The 17,656-nt window shown below is 39.8% G+C and overlaps 1 protein-coding gene across 1 annotated transcript in view; it reads left to right on the top strand.

Moving 5' to 3' along the window:
- SLIT3 (slit guidance ligand 3) overlaps positions 1–17,656 on the top strand; it is a 522,803-nt gene that overhangs the window by 330,657 nt on the left and 174,490 nt on the right. Inside the window, exon 10 of the mRNA XM_082771405.1 lies at positions 4,941–5,082. Within this exon, the coding sequence (XP_082627531.1) occupies positions 4,941–5,082 (142 nt within the window). The remainder of the gene's footprint in view (positions 1–4,940; positions 5,083–17,656) is intronic.

The following is a 17,656-nucleotide window of genomic DNA, read 5'->3' as shown; positions in this document are numbered from 1 at the left end:
AAATCAGAATTCTGTTTACAAGGAAGTTCCTCTTTCGTAATGGAAAAGCAGAAGTAAATGGTCTTGGCTTCAAATTTGAAATGGTCTTGGCTTTGTTAGGCATTGGAACAGGCTGCCCAGGGAAGTGGTGGAGTCACCATCCCTGGAGGTCTTTAAAAGATGTTTAGGTGTAGAGCTTAATGATATGTTTTAGTGGAGGACTTGTTAGTGTTAGGTCAGAGGTTGGACTCGATGATCTAGAGGTCTCTTCCAACCTAGAAATTTTGTGATTCTGTGAAATTCAGGATAAATAGAAGGCCTTCTATTGGCTTTATTCAATTATATATCAGGTATGTGTTTGGAGAGGATGTGAAAAGTTTAGTGACCAGCACAAATAATGTTCTGACCTAACTTTTGACCTTTCCATTCAAAAAATAGCTGGAAAGTTCTGTGATACTTAACGGTAGAAGGACATTAATTACCACCTTGTCATTGTTGGTATGTGTTTTCTGTGAAAGGAAGACTGGTGCTTCTGTCTTTTGTCGTGCTTTTTAGAGTGCCTAATACAATCTCCTTTCAAAGTGTTCCATTAATATAGAGCACTCTGCAACACTGTGTCACACGAACTGTGGAGGTGATGAGCTGAGCTCCACTGGATTTTCTATTAGATGTTGAGTTAGATACAGTAGAGTGAGGAACAGACTCTTAAAACTCCAACTGGCAGTATTTCAGGAGATTTTGTTTGTTTTTGATGTTGTGCCCTAATGAAAAAGTAGTATATTACTACGTTAACCCACAGTGGTATGTTGTAGTGGTCTAACTGCAAGATGCATTTTAACCTCATTACAAAGCCTCCTCAGAAAGCATATCTATCATGTATGATAAAGGTTGGGTGCCAACTTTCTTTTTGCCTGCCAGGGCTCAAAGATTGCTCTGAAGAGTTCCTTCCCACTTGGAGCGTTTGGCCCAGTCCATGAAAGCTTGCAAAAGCTAGTTTGCACTTCCCTCATTATTTCTGGTTTGGACATCACACTGCAGTGCAGACAGACAGAGAGGATAAGTAAAATATGTGTGATCACGTTGTAAAAACAAATCTTTTGTTCTTACGCAAAGATAACAGAGGCCTGTGCTCATTTGGAGGCAATATAAACTATTTCTAGAAGCATTCACATTTAAAATCTTGTAGAAACCTTGGACCGAGTGAAAGGCAGATCTGGCAGTGCTTTTGGTGATATGCAGTAGAGCTCTTCTAATTTTAAAGGAATTCTGTTAATTCACGATGATGATATGTCTGCTCTGCATTTTATGGCCAGAAGAGAGACCCAAGACTCATGATGAAAGAAGCTGCACTTTTTCATGACAGATGAATTGGACTCTTACCCATGCCATAAATGTCCTCTGAGATCCTTTTTTTTTTTTTTTTTTTTTTTTTTTTTGAAGGTGGTTGCCACCTTTGGAAATAGAATCTCTAGAACCTGAATCAGAGTAGTTCTGAGGTCTGGTCTGCCAAAATAGAGTCACTCATGGCTCTGATTAGTAATAATAAAAGCTATATTTAAAACATACAATGCTTTGAAACCCACATTTTTCTTTTACTGTCCTGACAGAAAGTCTGATTATGACCAAAGAAAAAAAAATCAAACCCAGTACTATAACTTGACAACATTTCATACATAGTTGAAATCACACAATGGTTGGGGTTGGAAGGGATCCTAAACCCCACCCAGTCCCAACCCCCTGTCAGGGGACACTTCCTACCACACCATGTTGCCCAAAGCCACATCCAGCCTGGTCTTGAGCTCTTCCAGGGATGGGGCATCCACAGCTTCTCTGGGCAGCCTGTGCCAGTGCCTGACCACCCTCACAGTTAAAAATGGTTATCCTATACTGAAACTCAATAGCATATTTTAATATAAACCAACCCTGTCATCCCTGGCTACAAAATAATATTTAAAGGGATAATCGCTTGCTTGAACTAAGGGAAATGCAGACAGACAAATGGAAACAAATCTACAAAAGAATTTATTGTTTCAAACAGAAGGCATGATTTTGCAGTAATTGTCTTTTGCTTTCAAGGAGGGCTCCGTCTGCAAGTATAAAGTTAGCCTTTAGAAGTTTTCAGTTGACATCTTTTCAAACTGTACCTGCATTTCAAAGTCATGATAGTTATAAGTGCAACTAAATGACTTCCTGATGTTGACTTCTGATGTTGACAAATAGGAACATTTAAGTAGCACAATCTTTCAGGTACTAGTTTACAACAACACACATTGGAACTAACTTTGCTGGACTTATGGTGTTCCATAAAATGTTGGACAGTCTGCCAGCAACATTTGAACCATCTATGTTAAGATCTTATTCTTCCCAAAATATTTCCCAAATATCTTTGCTACCTATCAGTTGTTTGTATTATATTCAGATTTTTTATGAATATATGCATATGTAGGTTTGCTGTATAATGAGTTGACTTAGATGTGCACTGGGCTAAACCAGTGTGCATATATGTAATATTGTCATAATGATATTGGATTTTTAATCAATGTAAACAGATATTTTTTTGACTTTGCCACCTCCAGTTGTAAGTTATGAAAGTATCAATTGTGGGTCTTTTCCAAAATAGAGCCCAGGCTTTATGCTTAGCTTCCCATGTTTTCACATGTATTTGTTATTTGACAACTGAAAGCATTTTGTTCTAGCTGAAAGACGGATTATGTTTTGTGATTATAATCTATGTGATCTAGAAAAGAACCTTTTTTTTTCCTGTTTCTGTTAGGTTTTTAGGCCACTTCTTTCCAACACAAGCATTCACACTCAGTCCTCTGTGTCTGGTCATAGGTCAAAAACATACCTAAGGTTTCTTGTCTTACATAATTTGAAAGTGTGATTCACCATAAATAGGTCAATAACTTCCACATCTCAATAGCATTAACCAGTGTGGCAAAATACCTTCTCTTTGTGTTTAAGTGGGTATGTATCGGTATGTCGGGAGCTGTCTTGGGCAGAGTGACCACGAAATGGTGGAGTTCACTATTCTTGGCGAGGCCAGGAAGGGGACCAGTAAAACCGCTGTATTGGACTTTCGGAGGGCTGACTTTGAGCTGCTCAGGACACTGGTTGGTGGAGTCCCTTGGGAGGCGGTTCTGAAGGGCAGAGGGGTCCAGGAAGGCTGGGCGCTCTTCAAGAGGGAAGTCTTAATGGCGCAGGAACGGTCTGTCCCCACGTGCCCAAAGACGAGCTGGCAGGGAAGAAGACCGGCCTGGCTCAACAGAGAATTGTGGCTTGATCTTAGGAGAAAAAAGAGGGTTTATAAGCTTTGGAAAAGTGGGCAGGCCACTAGGGAGGACTTTAAGGATGTAGCGAGGCTGTGCAGGGACAAAATTAGGAAGGCCAAAGCTCATCTGGAGCTCAATCTGGCTACTGCCGTTAAAGATATCAAAAAACGTTTCTATAAATACATCAACACAAAAAGGAGGACTAAGGAGAATCTCCATCCTTTACTGGATGCGGGGGGAAACTTAGTTACAAGAGATGAGGAAAAGGCGGAGGTGCTCAATGCCTTCTTTGCCTCAGTCTTTAGCGGCAATACCGGTTGTTCTCTGGATACTCAGTACCCTGAGCTGGTGGAGGGGGATGGGGAGCAGGATGTGGCCCTCACTATCCATGAGGAACTGGTTGGTGACCTGCTACGGCACTTGGATGTGCACAAGTCGATGGGGCCGGATGGGATCCACCCAAGGGTACTGAGAGAACTGGCAGAGGAGCTGGCCAAGCCACTGTCCATCATTTATCAGCAGTCCTGGCTATCGGGGGAGGTCCCAGTTGACTGGCGGCTAGCAAATGTGACGCCCATCTACAAGAAGGGCCGGAGGGCAGACCCGGGAAACTACAGGCCTGTCAGTTTGACCTCAGTGCCAGGGAAGCTCATGGAGCAGATCCTCCTGAGAGTCATCACGCAGCACTTGCAGGGCAAGCAGGCGATCAGGCCCAGTCAGCATGGGTTTATGAAAGGCAGGTCCTGCTTGACGAACCTGATCTCCTTCTATGACAAAGTGACGCGCTGAACAGGCTGCCCAGGGAAGTGGTGGAGTCACCATCCCTGGAAGTCTTCAAAAGACATTTAGATGTAGAGCTTAGGGATACGGTTTAGTGGGGACTGTTAGTGTTAGGTCAGAGGTTGGACTCGATGATCTTGAGGTCTCTTCCAACCTAGAAATTCTGTGATTCTGTATATCAAAATTTTAAACATAAGAGTCATAACTATTTAAGTAAAATTGATAAAAGTGCTACAGTTTTGAAAAACTTATTCACAATTAAACTTTGGTCTAATGGATGGAATAGAACATATATAGAGCAACATTTTTATGCTAAGCATTTGTTCTCTAGTTTCTTGTCTTTCAGTAGTTACTAGGTTAAACAAGGATATGAAGTGTTGAACTTAATTTTTTATAACATTTTTTTGTGTTTCCATTAACTGCATTGTGTAATCTTGAAAAAAAATAGCTTTCTATTTCCAGTTATTAATTACCATAACAGGTTACATCATTTCAAAAACAGAAGTCATTATTGATGACAGTCTTCTCTCAGTATGTAAAAGTACTCAAGGAGTATTAGTGTAATGGCAACTTCAAGTCAAAGACAACTTTTGGAAATACCCCTTGATCTTTAGGCTTATTTTCTAAATCTGAATAAATTGATATGGTTGATCATGGAGGAGACCAAAGAAGTGTCCATGATGGAGAAATATTGATTGAGTGGAAACTGAGGAAGAATAAGAACACAGTAATCTTTTATACATTTTCTCTGCAGTTGATTTATGACACATTATATTCACTGAATCCAAATAAATTATTACTTAGTATAGTGGAAAGATCTGGAAAACTTGGAGCCTGATGTATTTTATTGTTAAAATTTCAGGCGATCATTTTTCAAAACTAACATTTAATGTTTTCATTATGTCTCAGGTTCCCAGGCTGAACCTCCATCATGCAGTGCCAGTTCCATCACTTGCCCATCTGCCTGCACCTGCAGCAACAATGTAGTGGATTGTCGAGGAAGGGGCTTAACAGAAATTCCAGCTAACCTACCAGAGGACATTTGGGAAATGTAAGTGCCAGTGTAATGCACCATTCTTTGTCATGTCTCTCAGTTTTTAGTCCATGATGTGAAAGAAATGTATGTTTTGAGAACTGTGTTGTAAGCAGTTATCAGATATATTGTAGTTGTCCTCTTTGCCTTCACTTTTTTTTTTTTTTTTTTTTTTTTTTTTTGATTAAAGGGCTCAAATCAGTATTTAATGTATATTAAGATACTGTTGAAAATTGTCCTACCTCAAAACAAGATGAAGATCTTGGCATGTTATGTACAGATTGTGTTTATATCTCAGAAGTCTGGGATTACAGTTCTATACTCAGGAAAGAAAAATAGACAGTCCCCTTTTTGTTTTTGTGAAGTGAGATTGTTTTATCTTTGGTTGGTGAATTGGCAGTTCTCATTTGCAATGAAGTATGACATTGAATCAGATTGTCCCTGCTGATTTTATCTTTGATTTCTTGTATGCCATATTTTGTTATTTCTAATTCTTTAATGTTTTTCTGACTTTTTTGTGTGTTGAAAGATATGAAGCTTGTTTTACAGACTTGTTTCTTTTTAGTGCCTTTAGGAATTGCAATAATCTATTTTTGTGTCCATAGCATCATACTATGGTGGTTCTGAAGTACTGTTGCCCGTAACCAAATTGCTTTTGGTTAGTCCATAAGGAATGCAAATCTGTTCTTTTTCTGTTTAGGTGCTTGTAGTGCAGAGGTTACCAACATCCAGCATGCTTTTACAGACTACATAGTATGGATTCAAATATGTTTATAGTCAGTGCACTCATTCAGCTTTTAGTTGTGGTAGAAATACTGCTTTTTCAGTGACATTAAAGCACAAGTTGAATTGCTTATGTGAAGCGTGGCCCACTATGTTATGACTAACAGGAATGTAAGGGTTGTGGACAATGAAGGCAACATGCTATGTTCATTGCTGGTGATCTGCTCTACACCACAATTCCTCTAAATGACTTTATCAATTGATTTTATCATTTAAGATTCTCCTCAAGATTCTTCAATCTCTTCAAGATTAAGATTCTCCTTCTTATTCCTGACTGTGTACTTCAATAGAAAATACATATTAAATATTAGCACAGTAATGCAGGAAACAAATAGCATCTTAAAATTCATATTGTTGAGGATGTATCTAGAGCATGTAAAACATTTACGGGAAGTATAAACTCATACACAAGCTGTTCTGAATGCCTATTTACTTGCCTCCTGACAAAGTTCAGAATCTATTGGTTGTGTTGGTGTCCAGTATATGGTTGCACATAAAATGTGCATGTGCATGTAATACTTGATTTTCTATCCCTGAAAGTTAGCTTAAAATTATCCTAAAAATATAAATATAAGTTGTATTTGACATGCTAAGAACATTCAATGTGTGGTCCTGCTTTCAATTTAAGTCAAAGTACAAGTTTGAAGGAGTGGCTGCAGTGGTTCATAATAAGAGGCAGAGAAGAGACTGTCTTTAGATTTGCTCCCAAATTAGTGCTGATTTAGAAGAACTGTAAAATTTTATTTGGTAGCATTAAAAATGATAGCAGAGGTCAGATCATCTTTGTGGCTCCATGCCAGAGTCACATGGAGAGCAGTCTCTGCAGGAAGAGTGAAATTGGTGTGCTCCAGCAGTCTGCTGTCAGCAACACTCCTCTGTGTGAGAAAGCAGGTGAAAATGCCAGTCTGTATTGTGGTTATAATAGCAACGAGTATCGCCATCCTGTCTCCTTTCTAGTTCCTCTAGTTTCCTCTAAACCCTGTAACTTGTGAAAACAACTTAGGAGAGCTCCTTAGGAGAACAGAAGGTGAAGAAGGAAAACTCAGAGAGCCTTTAAGGTAGACGATGAGACAGCTAGTCAAGATGCGTATAACATTCTGAGAAACTTTAATAACCTGGAGGTTACAGATCTTCTAGTTCCATTGAACATCACATGAAGTACTTTAAAGATACAGATCTGGCAGATTTCTTGTATTTTAGGTAGTACTTATTTGAGTCTCTGCCCATATGTAGACCTCTTATATCACTCTAATCCTGCACATATCCTTTACAAATACACAGCATTTCAGGTGGGAGTAGTTCTGCAGAAGGAATATTGGTGACTGCTATGTTCAAAGTGTAATGAGAGCTAACCCTCGTGTAAACTTCTATTGCTTACTTTCTGATGGAGTCAATCATGAGAAGATTTCATTTTTGTGGAATATATGCTAAGAATTTCAAGTAGTTCTATCAGAATGAGTGACATCAGTGACATTGATCACATACCATTTTTTTTCTACCGGTAAAACAGTTAATTCATTTTGTAAAAGTACTGGTAAATAAATAAATAAATAAAAAGGCAATCAATTAACCTTAAATACAAGGGCAGGGTATTACTCATTCTTGCATCTAGTTTGAGTAAAGGATATTCTCACAGGGAAAAATGTTTCAGGAAAGATGGAAGATGCTGCCACAGTGTTTTCTCAGAAAAATCCTGGCATAAATTCCTTTGACCAAGAAAGCTGTTCTGTTTTATGCAGACGTCTGTCATACTGCTTAGAAATTCAGTTTGTCTGAGTCTTCTCTGTGCTTATTCAATATATAATGCATTCAGAGGTCAGATTCCAGCTACACATGGAAAAATGACTGTCTTTTGGTTTGATGTGATAGGCAGGATAATACTCTCTCACTGTAATGTTGTAGCTGTGAGGCCAAGTAAATTTTCCCTATATGCTGTGACTCATATCTCTTACTCTCAGACAGTTGAGAGGCTGTGGCTTGTGTGTTTTTCCCTTGGGATTTATCCCCTACGATTGATTTTCAGTCAGACACTTTGTGTAAGAGGTGTCTGTGTAGTGGCACTGCCTGAACAGTTCTTTCTGGACCCTGTAATCCCATGATCCGATCCCAATAATCTTTTAGAGATCTGACTCTTACTAGAGACAAGATTCCTCTTTTGGTGTATGTGTGGTACTGACAAACTGTTGCTGGGTTGCTATTGCATAGATCACACCTCAGAAGTCCTATGGGATATTATTTGAGATGGTGTATTTTTAATTTACCTGTTTCTTTCTAGCATTGCAAATAGTCATTCCACGTAAGAAACATTTCCCCTATAGACCATAGTCCATCCAGAATATTTATGTTAGTATTAAAGTGCTGTGCCTACTCTGCTCCCCATGGGGCCTTTCCAAGTTCCCTTGCTTGTTAGTTACTTTCAGTTACAGCTTTCTGCTTGTATTTCCACATAACTCAATATTTCTTTGCAAGCCAAACTGTTTCAGATAAGCACCCTTGACTGACAAACTGTCCCACAAAATTGAAACACACGGCTGTTACTCTAACACGGTCATTAACAACGGCATACGTTTTACTCTGTGTTTCAATATTAATTAAAGATCTTTTACTCTGCGTTCTTCCTTTCTTTTTTCATTAATATGGGTAGGCAGAGCCTTCTCCAGCAAAGCTGCCAAGTCCTAAATTTGTTTTTGTTTTTAAAAAGCTATCACAAAACAGGCAACCCGCTTGTCATGGGACATAAAGCAAGCATCGTATGATGCTAATCTTCCCTTGCTGCTGACCTCTGCCACACGTGACTCTGAAGTTTGTTGCATTACACTATTCCACCTTCCCCTGAGGTGCATTATCCTGAAGGCCTTTATTACAAGCATGTTTATTATTAAATAAAGGAAAGTAGGAAAGCTAGAAAGCTGTATGCCAAGCATGATTTTTCATAATTTCATAAAATAGGTAGTCAGAACATACAGAATGCAGTTCCTTTTTTTGTAAAGCTTCGTGTTCAGTTGGGAGCTGATGGCATCAGCCAAATTGACTGAGGAAAAATGAGTTACAAGAAACAAAAGATATGGATCTGAGACTGTGTATGATACAAAAGATTCCCCGCTTACAAAGTGATTCTCTTGTGTTTTTCTGGGGGGCGGGGGGGGGAAGCAGCATATGTTATAGAGAAGCAGGGGGGAATAAGCACAGACAAGTTTTGCACATATACCTTCATGAAAACAAGTCATTAAGTACCAGGAGGCATTTACTAAAAAGAAATACCAAAACATATGACTTCATGGTTTGCTGGTAAGTGAATGATATAATCATTTCACCGCATTATGTGTAATGTACAGGGAACGTGCAGAATGGACTTGACCTTGAAGGCAAGGGATGACCTAGAAACTGGGGAATTGTTTAAATCCAAAGCTACCAGCCACACCTCCAAGAATCACTGCCTTGTGGCTTGTGGGAGCTTGGAAGCACATTGTCGGAAAAACACTTGTCACAGCAGCAGGTTTGGGTCAGGGCAGTTTTGGCTCTTGCTGACTCAGGACATGGGGCTGGAGGGACCTGAGCTCTGGCCCTGTCTGCCAGCTCTCACCTGATAGTGTTTGGCTCGTTTTATGCGTGGGAAAGGACAGCTGTCCTGCACATTCAAATATGAGGGACTGGGAGCAAGGGCAGTGTCAGCCCTGTCTGTAGCACTTCAAACAGTAAGCTTGCTTCAACAAGTTGCCTACCAGGTTTGTTTGATGTCCTCCAGTACTGGAGAGTGATCAGTAACTCCCCACCTCACTACACTTTTCACTGTCCCTTCTTTAGTTTGACGTTTCCCTGTTGATTGTCCATCTCAAAACCAGTCTCCTTCAATTTGTATTTTAGGGTTACATTTGCTGTGACCCAGGCTACATTTTAGGATATTAGTTCCAGACAGGTTCTGTCTGAGAATTTCATACACCTTAAAGCAGTTGTGCAGGGACTACTACTGCTACCTTTTTGTTTCTTAAAAGCTTGTTGTGCAACACCTTCCTGAGTGAAAGCCAATTACATGACCCTCCAAGTGGTGGCTCTCCAAAGAAGGAATTGATTTATTGATAGAGCCAAGGACTGACACTTGAGACAACAAAGACTAGCCGGGCCCAATAGGGAAACTGTTGGGTAGAGAAGACTGAACTCAAGGGAAGAAACAGCAAAGCATATGATGAGAAAGGCCAGGAACAAAGGAACTTGAAACAGGTTGATGAAAGTGTTGAGACTGAGAAAGTGAGGAATGTGTGGGGGTAAAGCCTGGGGTTGCTGGCAGTGAGTCTGGGACACAAACGCTGCAGGGCTGGCTGTGGGGATGTGGCAGGAGGACTGGGATGCCAGGCAGCACAGACGGGGCCAGGGCAGGGCAACACAGTGAGGATGGAGCCAAGCAGTCTCACCAGAAACCACGCAACTTCAGAGCCCTCCTGACATGTCAGCATGCACTTCTGAGACCCAACACCAATTTACCTATTTGTCCCTGTGCACTGGTAACCATCCACACAGAGCTTAACTATTAGAGTGCACAGGCACTGACTATTTTACCTGCTGTTATTTCTTCCAGTCAGGCATTAATTCCGAGGTCTGGGTGCTGCACTTCTGTTGTGTCTGAGTTTCCTTGTGATGGAATTGGTTATGTCAACTTTTGGTTTTGAATCCACTAAATAGGTAAAAATATTAAAATACTAAAGAATTCAAATTGAATCAGAAAAAAAAAATATAAAAAAGGCAAGTTAATGTTGTTGTTGCCGTCTTCTTGCAGTGCTTTCATATCTGTTTGTTGTGGTATGCACTTTAATTGCAGCATAGTCTCATGTTTCTGTTGCAAGCTTGGACTCATTTCTTACTGTCTAGGAATGGATCAGTGTGCTGTGCAGTGAGGGAGCCTGCATACATAGGATTTGTGTTGCAGAAACGGGAAAATTTGAAAATAGGGACATTGAGGAAGATGAACTCATGAATGTTCTTCAGAAAACTGGCTTGTTTTTACCACTGGTTTTATTAAATGATTCTGAGCAAGTGACTTGTGCAAACTTGTCATGGGTGGTCACTAATGATGTGATTCTACTTTTCTGGCTGACTCAGCTGAGATATTCAGAAGCAGTTTTGAGGACTCAAAGGTGCAGTAAAAGTCAATAGGAACTGTGCTTTGAACATACAGTGCTGTGAGACACTGAGTACATTTGAAAAGACAAGTCCCAATCACCTGCAGACTTGAGTCTGCAAAATCCTGAATCTAAAATACACATGTATATCTTTAGATATTCAAACTCTTCTTAGATTTCAAACCAGTTACGTGTATTTTCCATATTGAGCTTGCTGTATCACTCTTGCTTAACCTTCACAATGCTCTCTTGTCTGGTACAATTAAGAAAAATATAATTGCATAAACCAAAAGTAATGCTGGATGGGATGTATCTAAATTAAAAATGAGGACATTTTGTTTAAATGTTGGTGTAATTGTTCCAGACAAAGTAAAGAGACTGACAGTCCCTCAAGGAGAAGTGCTGCTTAGGCCCCCATATCTGGTGAGGTTATAACCACAGCTTCCAGTCCAGCTTCTGAGCAGAGAACAAAATATGATGGTAGCCCTTGTACCAGCATCTAGCTTTGGCTTAAGGTCAGTTTTAAGGCACTTCTCAGTGTTGGTTTCATTTATCATTCTCACTATTGATAGATGAATTGATGAGTAAGATTTTTGTAGGTATGGGTAGTGCTTGATTTTGCTGCCTGATTTCTACTCTTAGGAAGAATGAGAGAATTTGAGCTCTAAGGAAAAATCTAACATATTTAGCTGTTATTTGCATAGTTCTGTCAAAATGAAAATGAACCTACTTTTCTGTGCAAGAATTGCTTTGAAATGTGATGTAGTACTTGTTCCACCTTTAATTAACACTTTTCTGACAAATTTATTATTTAGAGAATTTCTGCCATGAGAGTACCACAGTGTTGGGCAGTGCTGGTGCATGGGCAGACAGACCTGTAGATAAACAAGTTGGATGGTTTTGTTACTTCAGTGATTGTGCTGGGAAGAAATTACCCTCTCTGTTCTTCAGTACCCGTATGGTTATTTATTACAATAGAGCTGGGACTTAGTCATGAATCTTCATGAAACGTTTGTGATTGTGAGGAAGGTGATACACAAAATTCTCTTTGATGGTCTTTTAAGAGTAAATTACTGGTATATTCAAAATCAATTTTCCACCAATTAAAGTTGGAAAAGCTATAAAAAGATTGATTGAAGATATTCTATTTATTTATTATAATAAAAGTAACGTTGTATAAATTATAAATTAACTGCAGCATAACAATGTCATGTGAATTAACTATTCCTTTTCAAGTTCTCAGCTTCAGAAAGATGAGACTTTTTTTATTTTCTCAAGAATATAGGTGTATGGAGACTATAAATTTGGGGGTAGAGGAAAGACAGTACTGCATTTAAAATTATTCTTCCTTCTAAATGAAAATTACAATAATTTTCCCAGGCTTCCAGTAAATACTGCAGCTGAAGCCAGCACAGTATTTCTGAACACTGTAATAAATGTTCCATAATTGCCTCTGGTGGCAAGTTCTCTGGCTAGGGAATCAGGTTGGCTCCTGTAGTTGAATCATATAATATGATTTTAATTCACTGCTGTAAATTGGCTCTGGACAGCTTCACATGTCAAATTTGACTACTATTTTCTGAATCTCACTAGGCAAACTGTGTCAGTGGCTCCTTATTTTCAATATCAAAATGAGGTTTCTACTGACAGGACAAGAATACGTTGAAGATCTTCTATTCAATGAGGGCAAGACACAAAAATAATGATGGAATAATAAAGAAAATATTTTAGATTGAGAGTCAGTAGAGAAAATATTTATGTGGAATGTCAAGAACAAAGGTGTATTGTTTGCTGAGACAGATTGAGGAAGCTCTTTTTCAGAGTTACAGAAACAAGCAGTAACTGCAGGGAGTTTCTGCCGTAAGACTAAGGTAGGATTTACTTCTAATGTTTGCTTTTATTTGTAAAAGTAAGTGTAACTAATGTCATCTATAGGCATAATAAGGTGGTTTTGGCTTAATAAATACAGTTTTTGTACACTGATAATAATATCCATTCTTTTGGCTGACTCATTTTTTATCTTGTTCTTCCTTCTTACTATTGTGAGATAGATTTCTAAAGGAAAAAATAAAAAAGTTTTGTGCAGGTGAAATTTATGCAGGCATGCCCTGTAGGAGTTAGTATTCTTACAAGGCTTGTAGGTTTGGGTGTGTTGATATTTTTGTTGATTTTTTTTTTCTTCAGAGACTTCACTTCAGCAGGAAGACATGGTTAGCCTTGTTAATAAAAACGTATGGGGCCCCAGCGAGGGTCATAAATAGTTACACCACGTAATCATATTTGTTAACTGAGTATCACCCAACAAAGAGTAAGAGATTTACATCAACAAAAAGCCCTAAGTCTTTTTTATCTAATACAAATGTCACTCAAAACCTTCTGTTTTGCCAAGCAAAGTGGGGAAATTGAACTGCATAATGAGCACATACATCCTGACATCTGATTATGGAAGTGTGGAAGAAATCACAGAAAACAAAATAGAGAGCATAAAATCACTTTGAAATATAATGTACGAATCCAACTTTTACTGTAAAAAGTGCTAATCATTCTTAGGTTTACATGTGTTCTCCTGTTTGTTTTGTTAAAAAATATTGGGTAAAGAACAAAGGGTATGAGGAATGTTTATTTGCAAATGTTAGAATCTGGTTTGTTGACAAAATATTGTGGGTGACAGCCTTTCAACTGCCATGATTTGCAAATGTGTAGTAAAATCAGATGTTACTGAGTGTATGGAGCTTTCCACAAGATATTAGATTATGGATTAAATTATGGCTTTTTTTTTTTTTTCTCCTTTCCATCAGTTTATTTTTTCCTCTGCACCTTAAGTGTAAAAATATAATTTTAAGTTACAACTTGACAAATATAATAGAAGCCAATTTGAAGGAATCTTCAGATTCCTGAACTAGTTATACCATTGTTAGAAAATTTAGAAAAATGATCTGTGCTGGAAATATCTTAAGGTAATTGGAAGTTGATAGAGGATAGGCTGGATCAACCTACAAAATTAATGTTGATACAGCAACATGACTGGTTTAAGAATTTAGTCTTTCTGGGACCTAATGGAACAAAAGCACTTTCAGTAAAGCAACCATTATGAGTCTGGTGCATTAAAAAACATTACAACTTGTTTACATTTATGACATGTATCTGTAGGCCAGGGATTGATTGCTAGTAGGCACTGGAGAAACCAGGTGTGTCCCAAGTATGAGCTTGAAGCTTCAGATTTAAAATCAAAACAAGCAACAACAACAACAAACACAGCAAACATGTTCAGCAGAGATCTGAGGCCCAGAGCAGATGCTGCATTGTTGAAAAAAGAAGTGACTGCCAGAACCTCATCCTCTGTGTAATACTCCCTGGAGCTATCTGAACAGTCAGTCACCAGGTGTCACAAAAATCAAGAAGTGAGAGCCATGTTTCTGGTGTGTTTCCTATGTCAAAACATCTTGGAAACACAAATCTGAATGAATACTTGCATGGTGGTTGAATGAAGTATGTGACTAGGCTGTGTTTCAGTAGTAGGAAAGCTGTAGTTGTAACTACAACTTTATACTTACAAGTTGAAAATTGTAGTTGGAAATTGCCAAATCTCTCCAGGATAGGGACTCTTTTTTTCCCAGCTTTCTACTCACAGCCTTGTGCCTGTAGGCAGATGCCATAGAGGCAGACATCTTCCTGCAAACTCTAATCCCAAATCCATGGGAGCCAGTGAAGTCTACTGAGAAGGGAAATTCTGTCCTCCTAATCCCAGTTCAGATCCTCCTGATGTACAGGGGTGATACTAAACATCAGATGAGGGAAGCAGCAAAAGAAGAGTGAGAAGGCATTATTTGGTATTCTACCCCAAAAAAGAGCTTCTGTTGTACCTTTAACATCCTCACTGATCTTACCCCCATGGGTGGTGGCTCGCAGGGGAGGAACACTCACTTGAAGGCTCTGCAAAGAGGTCACACAGATGTGGTGTTGCAGTGAGAGGGAGCTCGGGTACTGGTAGAATGCTGAGTGGATGCCTGCGCCCTAACTCCAAGGATGAAGCAGGGAAAAGAAGTCAGTGAGACTAGAGGGAGAAGGTAACAATGAAATGTGATGAGAAGGGACAAAAATTCTGCCTGTGAATGTGGAGTATCACAGTGGTAGGTGGAGGGGCCCTGAGATTTGGTAATATATTACTGCATTCTGTAGTTATATGGCTATGGACATCAGTGTTATGTCAAAAACTGTTTTGCAGAATAACAGACCACAGATTTATCTGATGTCATCCTGTTTGTCTGTACAGTGCTTGGCAAAAAATTAAAATACAGCAGAGTTGGTGGATTTGTAGTGTGTCTGACACTATAAATCCAGCATTTGTTAGTGTGACCAACTGCTCAACTAGTGACTGGTGTCAGCTTAAACTAAACTACTAAAAGCTGTAGTAGGAGAGAAAATCCAATATGACCAGCACCACTTTTAAATGGACACCATGGTATCAGGGAACACATCAAAACATCTGGTTTCACTCTGAAAGACGTCTTTTGGTGAGCGTTATCAATGTAACTTCCTAGATATATTTATTTTGAGAAGTCACTTCATTCTTAATAGGATTTTGTCCTTTGCAGATCTGCCCTGAGTTAGGTGAATAGTTAAGAAGCAGTCCTTTTAAAACTACAGGATGAGCTTGACAGCTAGGCCCTGAAAATCAACCCCAAATATCAGAATGTGAAGGGAAACTCTAGTTGTCACCTTGTATTAATATAGGCAGACAGTTTACTGGCTCTCAGTTCTCCAGTTCCTAAGGCAGAGAGGCAGGCTCAGTGAGAGAAGGAGTTATAATACATATTATTAATTTTATTTGGAAGTCATTCAGGCACTATGATGAAAGGTAGCAGTGTAAAAGTCTTGGAGAACCACATGTGTTTAGGGTTTTTATAGTGGTGGTAGAGTCTTTGGCTAGGGTACAGACTAAAGGTTTTAACTGTCTGTTAGTTAAAACGAGCAGTAAGTGTTGAGATATTTAAAATGCTGAATGTCCTTCCCTCCCAAAGCACTATGTCTTCTACCTGTCAGAGAACTGAGGGGTGAGACAGAGTCACAAAAAAAGCTGTTTCTTGGTAGTGTAGGTCCATAAACACTTTGTAAAGCAATGGGTCTACAGGTCTTCTGCCTCTTGCTTTGCAGGAAGTGCCCTGCACAGTGCTGCAGTGTAAAGGGCAGTGTGACTTCTGCATTCTTCATTGCAGGATAAGCCACAGGTGCTGACAGTGCCACTGCAGTACAGGATTCCTTCCTACCCAGCGAGGCTCTCTCCTGTGCAGTGCTGCCTTTGGGTAAATACCACAGTGCAGCTACCTGAACCTGCTGTGGATGGAGAGGCAAGAAAAGATTCAGGGCAGAATTTGGCTCTAGCCCCAAGACAACCAGATTTAAGAGTGATCTTTTTCTCTTAAATACTGAAAATACATTTGTGAAATTTTCGTCATTAGAGTGCAAAATGTATGATAAGATATGTAAGTCAAAAATATGAGATAAATGGAAAGTAACAGTCCAAGCAGCTTCTATAATCCAGTTGTTCTCCCTCCCTGGCAAGGACAAACAGGCTCTTTTCTGATTGTTGCATGCTCGAGAAGTTTCATCCTTTCTAAAGGAAGCCTGTCCTTGGGCTGTGATGTACATGTGGGTTACTTCCCCCCAGTGGTCCTTTACTGGCTCCCTGAAAATCCCTGCTTATAGGCAGGAGCAAAGCAAGTGTCCCATCCTTCCCAGAGGTTGCGTGCATCCTGCCAGAAGTGTGTGCTACAGGTTACTGCTGCACTAACCTGACCTTAGGCTTTCTCTCTCCTGGCGACTGCTTTCAGTTATTGGCTGCCCGAGTGATGCCGGCCTGAAGAGCCCCAGCACGGGGAGCGGAGCGACGTGATCCAAGGAGCAGTCTGGCTCATTCACTCATGCTCTGTCTCCCAGCAGGGAAGCTCATGACTGCCCAGTGCAGAGGGACTTCTCTGACACATCTCAGGCAAGAGCTCGGTGGCACTGTTAATAGAGCATGGACGTCTCATTTGTAGGCTCTATTCATGTGACAGCTAAGAATTATCAGTACTGATGCTTCACTCCCTCTCTCCTTTTCTCCAAGCTAGTGATTTGTCTATGTTATGGGTAGGCAAGCTTGACAAAACATTACACATTAGCAGCTGAGACGGTGTTTGAAATGGGAAAATTGCTAGCAAACTGCTCCATTAGAGACCCAAGTAACAAATTCTTTCTTTCCCTCATTGAAAGAGAGATAGTTAAGGCCCCAAATTAATACGGCTGTCTCCCCCACTCTGCAGGGGGAATCACTCTTCAAGACAAATGGCTCCGTCATCCCCCAGAGCGTGAGCCGGCTCTGCAAAGGCTGCCTAGGGAGAATTTTTTAACCTTTGTGTTTTGCCATCCTGGGTGTGAGCAGTACAGGCGCCAGATGAGGAGGTGATGAAAAGATTTGCACCTTAGTGAACTCTGAGATGGATTAGCATGGGAATTTGAGTGCTTATTCTTTGCTCTGGGATCATTTGTCATATTTAACTGCATAGTTCCCCCTCTTCCCCCCTTTTTTTCCGATGTGTTTACTTTTTGCTCTCATTGCTGCGAAGTTATTTAAAAAGAGTGGGAAGAAGGAATACTTTATCCTGTCTAGCATCATGTCATTACAAGAAAAATGTATCTGAATCCACTGGGTCCGC

This window comes from Aythya marila (assembly GCF_965140915.1).
Source record: "Aythya marila genome assembly, chromosome: 14".
Classification (NCBI taxonomy): domain Eukaryota; kingdom Metazoa; phylum Chordata; class Aves; order Anseriformes; family Anatidae; genus Aythya; species Aythya marila.
This window is presented reverse-complemented; position numbering and strand designations above follow the sequence as displayed.